The sequence below is a fragment of the Vidua chalybeata genome, chromosome Z (assembly GCF_026979565.1).
Source record: "Vidua chalybeata isolate OUT-0048 chromosome Z, bVidCha1 merged haplotype, whole genome shotgun sequence".
Lineage (NCBI taxonomy): Eukaryota > Metazoa > Chordata > Aves > Passeriformes > Viduidae > Vidua > Vidua chalybeata.
This window is the reverse complement of record NC_071570.1, coordinates 41,215,498-41,230,042: the sequence shown is the minus strand read 5'-3', so window position 1 is coordinate 41,230,042 and position 14,545 is coordinate 41,215,498. Positions and strand designations below refer to the sequence as shown.

Genomic DNA, 14,545 nt, shown 5'->3' with positions numbered 1-14,545 from the left:
AGGGCGCGCACGGGGTGGGGGGTGGTGATGGCGGCGGCGGAGGAGACGGTGGAGTGGCCGCTGATGCGGCACTACGAGGGGGCAGCGCAGGGCCGCGGCGTGGCGGCGGACGGCTGGCGCGTCTGCCTGGCACACAGCTTCGAGGAGCTGCGGCAGCCCTACGGCGCCAGGGACGTGCCGCTCCGCGATGTCCTGCGGCACGTCGGCCTCGCCTTGCGGTACGGCGGGGGATGGAGGGGGCCGGGAACACACCGGGACGAGGGAGGGCGTCCCGCGGGGGACACAGCGTTGCGCTGGAGCCGCTCGGTTCCGCGGGGGCCTCGCCCCGGGGAGGCAACGGAGATGTCCTGGTGTACGGAGCGGCAGAGTCCGGCGGATCATGGAAGGCCCCGGGCTGGCGGGAGCCGCCCTCCTACCGCCCGGAGGCGCCGGCACTCTCCAGCCTTCCTGGCGCCGGCACTGGGCGCAATTGGTGCTAAAGTGGCAGCACCCGGCGCTTGGGCTCCTCAAAACAGTGGGAGCTGGGAGGACTCGGGGCTTCGCTTTGGGATGGGGACCCTCATTTCCCACCGCTAGGGCTCATCGCTGCCGCATCCTGCCCGGCATAGTCCCCAGTGCTGGCAGCTGGAGGTTAAACTAGGGCCAGGTGGCGGGGGGTTGGAACGCTGTGTGATGCGGCAGGTTTGTGAACGGGGCACCTCTCTCGGCTTTGTGTTAGGGTGAGGTGGAAGTAACGACGGAGGGCACGCGTGGAAAGCGGGAATGTCGTTTTAACGCTAGAGTCCGGGTGCTGGCAGTGTTTGTGCACCCGTCAGGCTGAGCGCTGGGACGCGCGACGGCATTGATTATTTCCTTGTGCTGGATTTATGACTCCTGCCTCCATTTTCTGCTGGTGTCCTTGGAGGTTGCCTCTTGCCAAGCTGGTTCCTGCAAAGCTGGATGAAAGGGCAGCTTCTGGATTGCTTCGGGGTGCATGGCATGCTGGCCTGACCTTAGACACCCCAGTGTGAGCCTGGGCAACAGGGAAGGGAGAGCATGGGTCACGCACCGGAGATAAATAAAGGCTGCTGGAAAAGCTGCTGTGGCAGGTTGGGATGAGCTGAGCATGTGGGAAAGCATGAAGTTCTGGTGGGGTGAGCAGTGAGGAGAGGTGATTCTGGCCTTTTTCTCATTGAAGTCTGGAAGTGCCTTGTGTCAGTCCTAGGAAAAGGTTTTTGAAAGCAAGAAGCTTGAAGTAAAACTACTCCCTCTTCTCCTATTCAAGTTTAGGAGGTAATTTGGTTGTCTTGTGAGGAGATTCCAGTCACGAGAGCAGAGGAGACAAAGTGCTAGGGTCACAAGAAATATCTGTGTGGTTTTGATTTAAAACCCAAGGCCAACATTGTTGGCTGAAAGGGCAGCCCATTCAGGGATGCGAGGGTATATGGGAGGCTGTATGCTCCAGGCATTGGTGGGCATCTCAGCATCTGCCTGGCTGGGGCAGCCAGCTCATGGAAACCTGGGTGCTTGTGCTGTGAGAGGAACCTGGAGTTCAGTTCTGTGTCATGGTGCAAGGATCTGTGAAGCTCTGCAGATTGGCCTGCCCTTTCCTGAGTGACCCCTGGTGAGTGGTCCCTGTGCCAGGGATGTTCTCAAAACTGGGCATGGATTGGTGCATCAAGTGCAAAGTCACCTGGTGCAGGTGCTTGTAGCCACTGGGAGCACTTTGGGGTCACTATAAATCTTTGGCTCAGGAGGTCCAGGACCAGCAGAGGAGCCACAACATCCTGGGTTGATGTTGTTGCCTCAAATTAAACATGATGATGGGTGCCTTCTTCTGCAGCACCAGCCCTAGGTGCAGGTGACATGGCTGGGGGTGTTGACAGCCCCTGGGGCAGGATTTTTTGTTACTCAGTGCTCATCAGGGTAACTATGGGAGACATGTGCATCTGGAAAGAAAGGGCTGTGCAGAGGGCTCAGCTGGGGCTGGTAAGACAGGAGAAGCGGTGCAGGTAGGTTTCTACAGGGATGGCTCATGTGTGCTGAGAGGGGTCACAGCATGAATCCAGATCAGCTGGGTAATGTTCAGCTAGGTTTTAACTCCACTGCCAGTTTGAAAGGGAAGAAAAGCCCTCCAGCCCTGGCAGGGCTTTTGGTACTACAGAACACAAAGTCTTTTTCCTTGTTATTCTTCAGCCCTGGCAGATCTGTTAATAGCCAGCAATTGGGCATTGACCACAGGGCTTCCTCTCCTGGCTTGCGTGATTTTGGGAGAAGCTGGCAGGAGAAGAGTTTGCATATTGAGATGGTAAAATTACTTTGGCAGTGGCAAAAGATCCCAAAGTTTTTCTACTGTGTTCTCCTATAAAAACTGCTTCCTGAAATCCATCTCTTGCCTCCTTTCCAAGAAGTCAGGATGCCCCACTAGGCTGTGCTGCAGCCACTCTGCCTGAGCACCTAATTTCCTGTTGCCAGAAACCTGCTGGGGAAGCATCTGGGTTGGTTCCCCGGTGCTGGGTTGAAAAAGAATTATAATAATTTCCTTGAGAGAGATAGCACTGCAAAAACCTCACCTTGGCGGTGTAAGGCTGGGACTCTCCTGTCTGGAAAAGAGCAGTTGCAGCAGATATAGCTGGAAGATAGTGGCAGGCCCTGGTTCAGGGCAGTCAAGCAGGACAGGCTGGTTCTCATCATGCCCTGAACCTCTGTGAGCAAAACATCCACAGTCAGTCAGACAGAAAGCTGGGTCTATAGGAGTGGAGAGCAGGCTACAGTTAGGTCCTGTGGGATCGCAACCCAGAAAATCTCACCCTCTGAGGGATTTGGAGACCTTAGATGTTGGTGAATAAAGGTGAATGCCCAGTGAGCAGCTAAAAAGTCAGCTGTGGGTTGTTTCTGTTTGGGAAGTGTAGTAGTAGAGGTGTCATGGAAGAGCCTCTCCCCCTTGCTCCTGGGTGTACATGTCCCAGGGGATTATTGCTCATTACCCATCACCTGTGCTCTGCATCCTGTGCAACCAGGGGCAGGACAGGCTGTGTGCTCCTGTTTTTCTGCTCAGCAATATGCCATGGGTGTCTGCAGGTAGCTCAGGGACATTGCTCACTGTGGGGGCTCCTGTGTCCCCCCTGCCCACCTGGCACCCAGGGCCATGGAGCTGCCAGATGAGTCTTACCTGACTGTTTGCTGGGCAAGGTTCATCAGCTTCTGGTCCAGTAGCTGGTTTCCAAGTGCTAATTGTCTCTGTATAGAAGGCTTAACTTGGGGCAGTTTATTAGCCAAAGCCAGTACTTTACAAGCATTGACTCGGAGCTCAGGCCTGCTCCTCTTGCCTGGAGTGGTGCTGGCACACTCCGCTGCAGGTGTGCCCCTGTTTGGGTGTCTTGATTCCCAGACCTTTGGGTGAGAAATTATCTGATGGGAAGTGCTGGTCTGCGCAGCTGGTGTGCGGATGGAGACAAGTCCCCAGGATCCTGCCAGCTGCAGACAGCAACCATCACCACTTCCAGGGCAAGACTGCCCTGTGCCCTCTGCCCCTGATGATGTGGCACAGGGATGCGGTAGTGCATGGCAATGGGGAAGTAGAGGTAGAAGAGCAAGGCTCATGTCCCTGGAGCAGTGTGTGTCTCCTCTGGGCTTGCACCTCTGCTTGCAGGCCTTCCTCAGCAGGACACTCTCTACCAGGCACGGAGGTGGTGGTGGCCCTTGTGTGCATTCCCACTTCTCCATGAATGTTTGGGAAAGTCTGTGCTACATGAGCTGGGAGTCCTGCTCTTGAGTTGCCCTTGCTGTCAGTCCTGAGCCGCCTTAACTCAGCCTGCTTGTGCTTGCTGAGTGATGCATGCTCCAGATGAGTGGTAGAGCCTTATCACCCCTTGTGCCGTGGGCATGGGGACATGGGTTCCTGTTGTACACCTCTACAAGGACGGAAAGCTCAACCTATGCTCATCCTGCCTACTGACACTGGAAGGATGTGTTGCCTGCTCCTGATTTCTTCAATAATTCTCTTTCCCTTGCAGATACTTCAGGTGGTGGGTCAAGAAGACCTTCATAGAGAAGAAAACTGCCTTCATTGACCTCTTATGTGCTGTTCCTCTGCAGCAGATCTATGGTCAGCCTCCACTTTAGGCACTGGGGTGGGCAGGGATTCACATGGGGCTGTCAGGGTGCTAGATGGAATGAGTGAATCAAGGAGCTTTTGTGATTTGGGTGATACTGAGTGGCTCTCCCCAGCAAAGATGCATGGGGAGAATTCTTGAGCCAGGTGCCACCTGGGGGAGGAATGGGGGTGCTAACTATTGGTTTCTTTGCCAGGGTGCCCGCTGGGCGGGATTGGGGGAGGCACCATTACCCGTGGCTGGCGGGGAGAGTTCTGCCGCTGGCAGCTGAACCCTGGCCTTTACCACTACGAAACGGTCATCGCCAATCAGGTAGGGTCTCGGAGGGGAATGAGAGTCACTGCAGCAGCCTGGGCGGTTAGGACATCTGCCACAGGGCTCATCTCATCCGCTGCATATGCTCCTCTCCTCCACAGTTCACAGTGTGCCTGCGGTGCAAGGGGCAGACCATTTACCAGCAGGTCTTGTCCGTGGAGAGACCCAGCAGCCTGCAGGGCTGGAACTGGGGCTACTGCGGCCACTACGCCTTTTACCATGCCCTGTACCCCCGTGCCTGGCTGGTCTACGAGCTGCCGGGGCAGCAGGTGGTGCTCACCTGCCGTCAGGTCTCTCCCGTCATCCCCCATGACTATAAGGTAAGGTGGTGACTGGGACGGCATCCCCGAGGGCAGAGCTGTGTGTCAGCCGGCTTTCCCAGCATTTCCCCGTGGCTGCACTCGGCAGTGGTCCGGGCGGGGGAAGCCCCGCAGCCGTGCGGGAGTTCGGGATTGCAGCAAGGGATGGCTCAGCACTGCCCGTGCCGGCTGCCAGCCCCAGGCGAGGGTGGCAGCTGTGCTGCTGACACATCTGACCTTGCTCTTACCCTGGCGCAGCACGTGAACCTGTATCAGCCTGCCAAGCAGAGGAGAGATGAGACACCCGGCTGAGCCCTAAAGGCCACTTTCCGTCTCTCCGCTGCCCGGAGTGCTGGTTGCCAGCCCAGGGCTGCTTCTCTTTGGAATTTTGTCTTGCCTGCCCCCCAAAATTCCTCTGCTCTTGCTGCTGCTGCTCCTCAGCTTGGCAACAGACTCCAAGACCAAGTTATTACTGCCAGTGCTCTCGCTCCCGCTGCATCCTGTGTGCTGTCCCCAGCGGTGGGGAAAATGATGCTGGGGCAGCTGCCTGTGGAGCAGCAGCCCTGTAGACAGCATTCTGCATTTCTGCCAGGACTCCAGCTTGCCAGTGGGAGTGTTCATCTGGGAGGTGGAGAACGGGAGGGATGAGGACGTGGAAGTGTCCATCATGTTCAGCCTGCAGAACGGCACGGGAGCGAAGGAGGACAGGAGCGGTGGGCACTGGAATGAGCCCTTCACCTTCCACAAGGATGGCGAGCGGGTTGCTGGGGTCCTGCTGCACCACTGCCCGGCTGTGAATCCCTTCACCCTGGCCATCTCTGTCTGGGAGAAGGTAAAGGGCTGGCCCTGCTGCTGTGGCTGCTGCTGGGGAGGTTGTGCAGCCCTGCTGGATGTGGGGGAGCTGCCTGCAGCCAGCTGGTAAAGGATGGGGATGCAAGGGCTTGGGGTTGGCACCGTTTCTCAGTGCTTGCCTGACACCAGGGGTGGGGACACGACTTCCCTGAGGACAGCCTCTTTGGGGATGGTGTCAGGAGAGTGGCTGAGGCAACAAATGGAGAGATGCTGGGCAGCATGTGAGAAGTGAGTGTGATGTCCTGGTGGTGGTACTGGGGAGGGGAGAGCATTAATCTTCTCCTCCAAAGCAGCAGCCCCTGATGATGCTCTTCCCTTGCTCAGGCTGGCACGGGAGTCACCCATGTTACGGCATTCAATCCCGTCGGATTGGGTAGAGAGGTGTGGCAGGACCTCCTGCAGGATGGCAGGCTGGATTCACCCACTGGTGAGTGCCTCCATCCTCGGTGGGATGGGTAGAGGGGGTGCAGGGGAAGTGGGTGGCCACGGTGGTTCTGGGCACCCAAGCCAGGGCAGTGCTCATTTCTCCAGCCTCATTGGCTGTGAAAAATCTCTCCAGGATGCTGTGGCTTGTTCCCAAATTTAGGCTGTATCCAAACTTCCCATTGCTAGTTCTTGCTGTGGTTCTCCAAAAGCTGTTCATACCACTTTCAGACTGTTCTTGGTTATTGGTTACACATGCCAGTATCTCATTCTGTGTGTGGTTGCACACTGAATTGAGATTTCTGCCAGGGAGCCAGTGTGCTGCCCAGCCCCCTTCCCTTAGTTCCTGTTTCCAGATAAACGAGCTGTGTCCTGTCAGAATTGTTACTTCCAGTGTTTAACAGTGCTTGGGGTTTAGTGCTGCTGTCTCTTTCTGTCCTCTTCCTACTGTAACAGATCTCTAAACGTCTCCGGTATTCTTCTGATAATTCTGCATCCATCCTCAGGTCTCTGCTCACTCCCTTGTCTCTGCTCACTCCCTTGGGAGGAGCCTTGAAGCCGGGTGGCATCTCCAGCCTTTAGTACTCACCTCCTATTGCCATAAAAGGTGACCATTTCCCTAATGTCTGTCAGTTTTTAAACAAGGATGATGCTGACAAACTAGTGATGCTGGGTATTTGCAAGATTTCTTGAGGCTTAAATTACGTTAATGAAGTGTTTACTATGTATTTTTTTTTTCCAGAAAAATATGCTTCCTGCCTAGATGCACTTAGAGCTCTCCAGGCTATTGGGATGTGGTTTTTCTTCATGCATGCCAGACATTATCATAGTCAGGATCTGTGCTTATGTGTGCTTATTATGCTCTAATGAGTTTACCTTGTACACATGTCAGAACCAGCATATAATTATCCAGCCACCTCAGGGCTTTCCTTAAATACCAGTATGGCTCAAGCACCCTGCAAAAAGCTGGAAACAATGACTGTCCATAAAAAGTCACGGTGTTTCTGACTGCAGCGCAGATACAGAGTCACGGGATACTCTGTAGCTTCCAGTCATGCCTAGTGGCTTTTCCAGACTGATCTGTTCCTGTTCTTGGATGACTGAATCCTTTTAACCACTCCTCCCATGGAAGGTTTTTTTTTCCTGTGGCAACATCATCCCTTAAAGGCCTAGGCTGCACCTTCCAGGTTGTACAGGAGCTTTGGTATGCCCACTGTCATCTCCCTCGAGGTGTGTGTGAACTTCAGTTACTCTCCCTTTGGTCTTCCTTGGTTGCTTAAGAATATCTTAATTTTTCCTGGCAGGTAAAAGCAGGCCGACAGAGAAGGGGGAGGTGACAGCAGCAGCAGTGTGTGCCAGCTGTAGGGTGCCTGCCCATGGGCACAAGACGCTGGAGTTGGCCCTGGCTTGGGACATGCCCTGTGTTCACTTTGGCTCCAAGGAGAAGTTGCACCTCAGGTAGGTGGGTTGTCTCCAGTGGTGTTTGGCTCATGCCCCCAAAGCCCCATTTTCCCTCCTCCCTGACTTGTGTACTGTGAGGGGACCTTTTGCCACCCACTCCATGTGGTTGTGGCCCTGCCAGCTCAGGGAGAGGACCCTGTGTCCAGTCCCTGCTCCCCAGTGCCGCTGCAGTAGCAGTTGAGTTCCGCCTACAGTTCTCTGTAGTCCAGTGTCCCTCTGTGGTGTCCGTGTGGGTTTCCCAGGGGGAGCCCACAGGGTGCTCACCAAACCTTCACTTGGCAGGCGGTACACCCGGTTTTTTGGTAGTGAAGGCGATGCTGCTCCTGCCCTGTCCCATTACGCCCTGATGCACTATGAGGAGTGGGAGAGGAAGATCGAAGGGTGGCAGAATCCCATCCTGGAGAACAGGTAGGGCAGATGAGAGCACCTTCCCAGTGGCCTCCTGAGCTTGGATGCCACAGGAGCATCACCACCTCGGCCTCTGAGGGTGAGCTTCCCTCTTTGCCACAGCCAGCTGCCTTCCTGGTACAAGTCAGCCCTCTTCAATGAACTCTACTTCATGACGGATGGAGGGACCATCTGGATGGAGGTGTCCCCTGATTGCTGTGCCGAGGACCTGCAGGGGCTGGCGGGGGCGGGGCTCTCCCACCTCCTCCCTGTCCTGCGGGAGTACGGGAGGTTTGCTTATTTGGAAGGTAACTCCCAAGGATGTGAGGGATTCTCCCAACTCAAGCCCTCCCATTACTGTAGCCATGTGTTTTTTAGCCTGCCATGGGGATGTTTTTCACACTGCAGTGTGTAGGGAGCAGTGCTATTGCCAGGAAAACCCCTTGCAACCCTGAAGGATAGGGCATGGAGTGTTCCCCACATCCCTGGTGCTCTATGTAGAGAATGAAACCCACTTTGAACGGGAGCCCCTGCCTGTGCTGGGAAAGATCCCCCTGTCCTGGGCCATGTGGAGGGAGGAGCTTTCCCCTTTTCCCCTGCCCACGGCAGTCTCCTTTCCCTCACCACCTGCCCTGTCCTGCCAGGCCAGGAGTACCGGATGTACAACACCTACGATGTCCATTTCTACGCCTCCTTCGCTCTCATCATGCTGTGGCCCAAGCTGCAGATCAGCCTGCAGTATGACATTGGTGAGTGTCCCCAGAGGCCTGCCTTGGTGCCTGCTCAGGGCTTCCCCTTGCGAAGAGACAGAGCCTTTGGGGCAGCTGCAGATGCAGAGATGTGTGCCATGGAGCCAGCATCCCCCTCCAGCTGCTCTGCTGTGCCCAGGACTTGCAGCCCTGGAATGCTGCTGCCCCAGTGCTCTGGCTCGGTTTGGTGGCTGCTTGGTGGTGGCCTGGGTAGGGGTATGGAGCACAGCCCTTTGCTGGGCTCTGGTAGGGCTGAGCCCACTGAGTTCCCTTCCCAGCCCTCCCTTAAGCGGGTAGTGACAGTTGCATGTCCCCTGCTGAGTGGGGGATGGAGAGCAGCCTCTCCCCTCAGCCCTTTGCAGTGAGCTGTGGTCTTGGAGCTCCAAAGGACAGCCTAGTGTGCTGGTGTTGGTGACCCTGCCTGTGCTTATGCTTGGAGCTTACTGCAGCAGTTTCTGCTGCCCTTCTTACATGTCCTGCTTTGTGTCCTCTGCAGCTGTCACTGTGGTGAATGAGGATGTCCAGCCCCGGCAGTACCTGATGTGTGGTCAGACAGCCCAGGTGAAGATGAAGAATGTGGTGCCACATGACATTGGGGACCCAGGTGAGGGGTCTGTTGGGCCTGTGGGGGAGCAGAGGGGATGCCAAGCTGTGGGAAATGGGTCTGGTGCATGAAATACATGTTTGTTGTTATCAAGCATTGGAACTGGCTGCCTGGGAAGTTATGGTGCCACCATCCCTGGTGTATTTAAAAGAAGTGTAGATGTGGCACTTAGTGATATGTTTCAGCACTGGACTTAGTAGTGCTTAGAGGTCTTTTCCAGCTTAAATGATTCTGTGATTCTATATTTTCTGGGAATGGAAAGCTGGATGGTGTGGGGTGGTGATGAAGACAGTTCTGCATGGATCTTTTACAAGGGAGACGGAGGGAAGTAGCAGGAAGACTGCTGTCGCTAGAGATGGCACAGGGTACAACATATTATTTCAGTGCTGTTTGATCACAGTACCCTTGGGTCCTTGCTCCTTTGTAGGAGGGATGTTTGTTGCTTGCTGCCCTGCTGCATCTGGTCTGTCCTGGTTTAGGTGACGAGCCATGGCAGCGTGTCAATGCCTACCTGATGCACGACACTGCTGACTGGAAGGACCTCAACCTGAAGTTTGTGCTGCAGGTGTATCGTGACTACTACCTGACACATGACTCCCTGTACCTGCAGGACATGTGGCCAGTGTGCCAGGTACTGGGAGATCAGACCGTGAGACATCACCCTTTCCCGTTCCCCACTTCAGGAGCCAAGCAGCTTCCTGAGAGGATGGATGCTCCTGAGCAGAGTGTGAGGAGCTTCCGGGATGTGAGGACTGCATGACCATCTCCTGCCTCTCCCACAGGCTGTGATGGAGTCGGAGCTGAAATTTGACACGGACAATGATGGGCTCATTGAAAATGGTGGCTTTGCTGACCAGACGTACGACGCATGGGTGGTGCATGGAGCCAGGTGAGCAAGAGAATTCCTCACCTGGCTCCATGCACCATGCTCCATGAGGTGGGGATTGGAGATGGGGGCTGTGGGGAAGGGACATAGCTCAGAGCTGGGCCCTTGTATCCCATTTGTCACGGAACTCTTGAGCTGTCCCACATTCCTGATGCTTCTCTCGTTTGGCTCCGGCAGTGCCTACTGTGGTGGACTGTGGCTGGCTGCCGTCTGCGTGATGTGCAAGATGGCAGAGGTGCTTGGGGATACTGAGATCCAGCAGAAATACCTGGACATCCTGAACAAGGGCAAGGAGGCGTTTGAGAGGATGCTCTGGAATGGTGGGTGCTCAGCAGTGGGGAACCACACTCAGCTGGTTGTGCGTCCCTTGGGCAGGAGTGGCTCCTCCTTGGATCATGGAGCCTTATGAGGAATGGGGGAAGGAAGGGGCACTACTGTCCCTGCAAGCTGGGGGGAAGGAAGGGAGATGCTGCCCCTATAAATGGAGGGGAAGGAGCAGGTGTCTAGGAGGGAACAGGTGTGGGAAAAGAAGAAGAATCTTGTGGAAAAACCAGCTGTGGTCCTGCCACACAGGGAGGTGTGTAGGGACAGCTCACAAAAGCCAGTATCTTAATCTATTGATTTTATACTGTTTCCTGCCTTTTCCAGGAAAATACTACAACTATGATAGCAGTGGAAGTGACACGTCCAGCAGCATCATGTCAGACCAGTGTGCCGGGCAGTGGTTTCTCGGAGCTTGTGGTCTGGACCAAGGGGAGTTTGAGGTAACAGAAGGGGCTGCCTGGTGTGGTTGTGGCAAGATGGGACCTGTGTCAGGAGGGAAGCAGCAGCAGGGTTGGCACATGTTGGGGTTACACTTTAGGGTGAGTGTGGGGGGCACCTGCCTGCTCTCTCACTCTGCACACCGTAGTGGAGGCTGTTGGATGGGTACAATGGAATACATCTTAAACCAAAACCCTCTCACAGAGAGGGCATGAAAGCAGGGATATGTAACTGCAGATAGCTTTGGCCCCAGTGGGGTTTGCTGTTGGTAAGGTGCTATTTGTTTAAAAATGGTAGAAAATGGTGTATGAAACTTTCCATGTTAGTTGCTGCCCTAAAAAGTCCAAAATTAATATCAGAAGAAACTATAGGTTATTACAAGTCCTGAAGGCTGTTGCTCTTCAGTTGCAGGAGAAGAATTGGCTGCAGCCTCATAATGTCTGCTGGGATAGTCAGAGCGACTGCTGGTACTGCAATAACTTAAAGGGAGAGGGGCAGTGGAGAACCACTGGGTTATTTATACCCTGTGGCAGTTGTCACAGCAAAGCTTTCTGGTGGACATGGACAGGCAAAGGCATCAGCTGAGTGAAGGGAGCAGTGGCTTTGTCTGTGGGAGGATAACAAACCACTTCACGGTGTGTTGGGAAATCAGAGGCGAACTTCAGGTGACTTTAGCTGGTCTTTCCCTCCTGTGTTTAACCCAATGTGGGGCTGCGTCTGTGTCTGGGGCTCCAGGCAGGATCTGGCCCAGCCCTCCTGCAGTAAATCCCTCCTGCAGTTCCTTTTGGAGAGGAAACAGTAGATGTGGTGCAGTCCACGATGTGGCCTGCCTTTCCCCAGCCTCAGCCTGCTTCTGCTGAAGGTGACACTTCTCCCTGCTCTCTGGTGAGCTCTGAGCTGACTGCAGGTGGGGCTGGTGGATTCCTCTCCTCTGTTACTATGACATTTCATGGATTTTTCCCATGTATTTTGCTCCATTGCCTGGCTGGCATCACTGCTGTCTGTAAGCTCATTGACGTGGCCTTGGTGTGTGCACAAGTCAGCAGTGAACAAGCCAGAAATGGGATGTAAGAACAGCCTGTGATCCAGTGATGAAGAAAGTGCATAAAAGCTTTTGACAGAGAAGGGCACCAGCCCTTCACTGATGCCCACAGCACCCCCTGGGCTTATCTCCAGAGCCACACTGGGGAAAAATGTCTGCAGGGATGCTTGGCTTGAGCACAGAGAAGGGATTTCCTGCTTTTGCTTTGAGTGTGCCCAAGCTCTCTGGTTGGACTGCCCAGCCTTCCCTGGCAAGATCCTGCCTGGCGTCATCCCAGCCTCTGCTTTCCCTGACTCTGGTGTCACCAGATGGAGAATAAGTGTCTGGAATGTGCCCAGGCTGTGCTGATGAGCCTCATGGCTCTTGTCTCTCTTGCAAGTGACAACCATAAAGCAGATGAGGATGGTGTGGTTGGCCAGACCCCCAAAGCAAACCCACAAGCAGTGGGGAAGGGGCTTGGCCAGTGATTGTGAGAAGCTGGTTTTGGAGAACAACAAGTTAGGTGAGCTGTCAGGGTCCTCTTGAGGAATGTGGTTCAGCACGTCTGTGTAAATTATTTTGGGGGCTTTTTTATCCTTTTGGGGAAAGAGACATTTCACTTCCTCCTGTTACTTTTCTGAGGTGGGAATTTGTTGCTATTGACTCAGCGAGCTGTGTTGCCCTTTTCCTCAACGGAAAATTTAATCCTGCTCCAGACCCAGCCTGAGGGGTCCACATGAGCACCAAGCCCATCTCTGTCCGCCCAGGTTTTCCCCAAGAGTCATGTTCTCAGCGCGCTCAGGACCATCTTCGAGAAGAACGTGCTGAGCTTTGCGGGCGGCACCATGGGTGCCGTGAACGGCATGAGACCCGACGGCGTGCCCGACACCTCCAGCGTGCAGTCCAACGAGGTCTGGGTCGGTGTGGTCTACTCCCTGGCTGCCACCATGATCCAGGAGGTGAGCGGGGATGCTGCTGCCGCACTCACCAGCCTGTGCTCCTTTGACATGCTGATGGTCCTGTTCCCTCTCGTGCAGGGCATGGTGGAGGAAGGCTTCCGTACGGCAGAGGGCTGCTACCGGACGGTGTGGGAACGGCTGGGAATGGCTTTCCAGACACCTGAGGCCTATCGGGAGAAGAAGGTGTACCGCTCACTGGCCTACATGCGGCCCCTCAGCATCTGGAGCATGCAGCTGGCCCTGGAGCGCCGGGCTGGCCAGGCACCCGCACCCGCACAGCTCCCCCAGGGCTGCACTCACCCTTGAGCCTCGTGGCACTGGGCAGGGCACTGGGTGCACCACGGGCTGGGGGGTGCAGATGGCAGGCGGGGACCCTCCCCTCCCTCTCTGTGCTAGTACTCACATTACTGTTTTCCTTCCCTACCTCCACTATGTGCCCTTGACCTCAGGGGTCTTCCAGCCGCTGATGCTGAGCACGGAGGGGACCAGAGGTGTGGGGGATGTCTCCTCAGAGCGCGGTGGCTTAAGGAGTTGCTGCTGGAGCCTGTGCGTCCCCTTCCCCATCGCTCAGGGCTTTGACAGCCTGTGGGTTCCCCAGCCATCCCAAACTACAGCTGGTACCTTGCCCAGGGGCACAGGAGACATCTCTCCTGCAGTCACTGGGCTGGGTAAGGTGGGCAGCTGTCCTGCAGGGAAAAAAAAGGGTGTGGGTGAATGTGTGTGTGAGGATATTGGAGTGGTGCACTCAGGCACATGGATGCTGTAGCTGTCCTGGGGTGACACTGCACATACTGACTGGCTCTGCCCCAGGAAGGCCTGTGGCAGATACAATCCCCAGGGGAGACCCGGCTCCCTGGACAGTGACAATCTGAGCCCAAGAAGCAGGTCCTGGTCTGGTACCATGGCCCCCTCCCTGCTGTTGCCGGGGGCAGGCAGTGGAGCACATTAAAGGGGATCAATCACTTCAGTTCTTAATAAATCTGTCCAACTGTCTACTCCTGTTCTTCTTTGGTGTCTTCTTTGGCACAGGTCCAAACTGGAAGAGGGAACTCATGCAATTCCCCTTTATCTTCCTGGACATGGCTGAAGGGCTAGGGAGACAGGGAGGGGACAAGTCCCAGTGGTAGCTGGCTCTTGTGGAGTTTTGCTGAAGGGAGCAGGATGAGCCTCCTTACCCACTTCTCCACATGTAACAGCATGAAAGACAAGTCCCTTGCTTTCTTTTCTGCTGCCTGCAAGGCACAGTAAGGCCAGGAGCCAGAAAATACCTCTGTGGGGAGCAGCTGTGCCAGTTAACCAAACCTTGTGTCCTTCTGCCCTGGGCTGGGCAACTTGCTTACTTTTCCTTCTTTCTGTGTCAATGCAGCCTTTGAAAGTTGCACCATCCTGGTTAGGGAGGCGTGGGGATTAGGGAGGTCTACTGCTTTTCCTGTTGTGTTCCCAGACAATGCTGGGAACTGTGAGTTTTGACGGATGCCTTGGTAACTGCTGAGTCACAGCTACTGCTCCAGCCTCCCGAAGCTATGGGACATGGGTCCTGCATGTGTGGGGCCAGCATGGCTCCTTCTTGTGGCACCAGGGAGCAATGGCATGAGCACCAGTTGAGATAGCACCTCTCCCTCCCTGGGCAGAGCAGGACAGGGCTGGGAGTGCTGAATACTCCCCTATACCAGGGGTAAGTCATCAACAGTACCCACAGAGACAGCACAGCCAGAGCTGGAAATTCATGGTCA

At 55.2% G+C, this 14,545-nt stretch overlaps 1 protein-coding gene across 1 annotated transcript; it reads left to right on the top strand.

Moving 5' to 3' along the window:
• Window positions 1-12: 12 nt before the first annotated feature.
• On the top strand, window positions 13-13,805 carry GBA2 (glucosylceramidase beta 2). The gene is made up of 17 exons (XM_053931345.1): window positions 13-218; window positions 3,996-4,087; window positions 4,291-4,406; window positions 4,511-4,729; window positions 5,301-5,540; window positions 5,885-5,987; window positions 7,288-7,441; window positions 7,727-7,852; window positions 7,955-8,139; window positions 8,476-8,580; window positions 9,077-9,184; window positions 9,664-9,815; window positions 9,967-10,073; window positions 10,248-10,390; window positions 10,719-10,834; window positions 12,621-12,812; window positions 12,891-13,805. Exons 1-17 carry the CDS (start codon window positions 28-30, stop codon window positions 13,116-13,118), a joined length of 2,577 nt encoding a protein of 858 aa, XP_053787320.1. The 5' UTR covers window positions 13-27; the 3' UTR covers window positions 13,119-13,805.
• The last annotated feature ends 740 nt before the right edge of the window (window positions 13,806-14,545 follow it).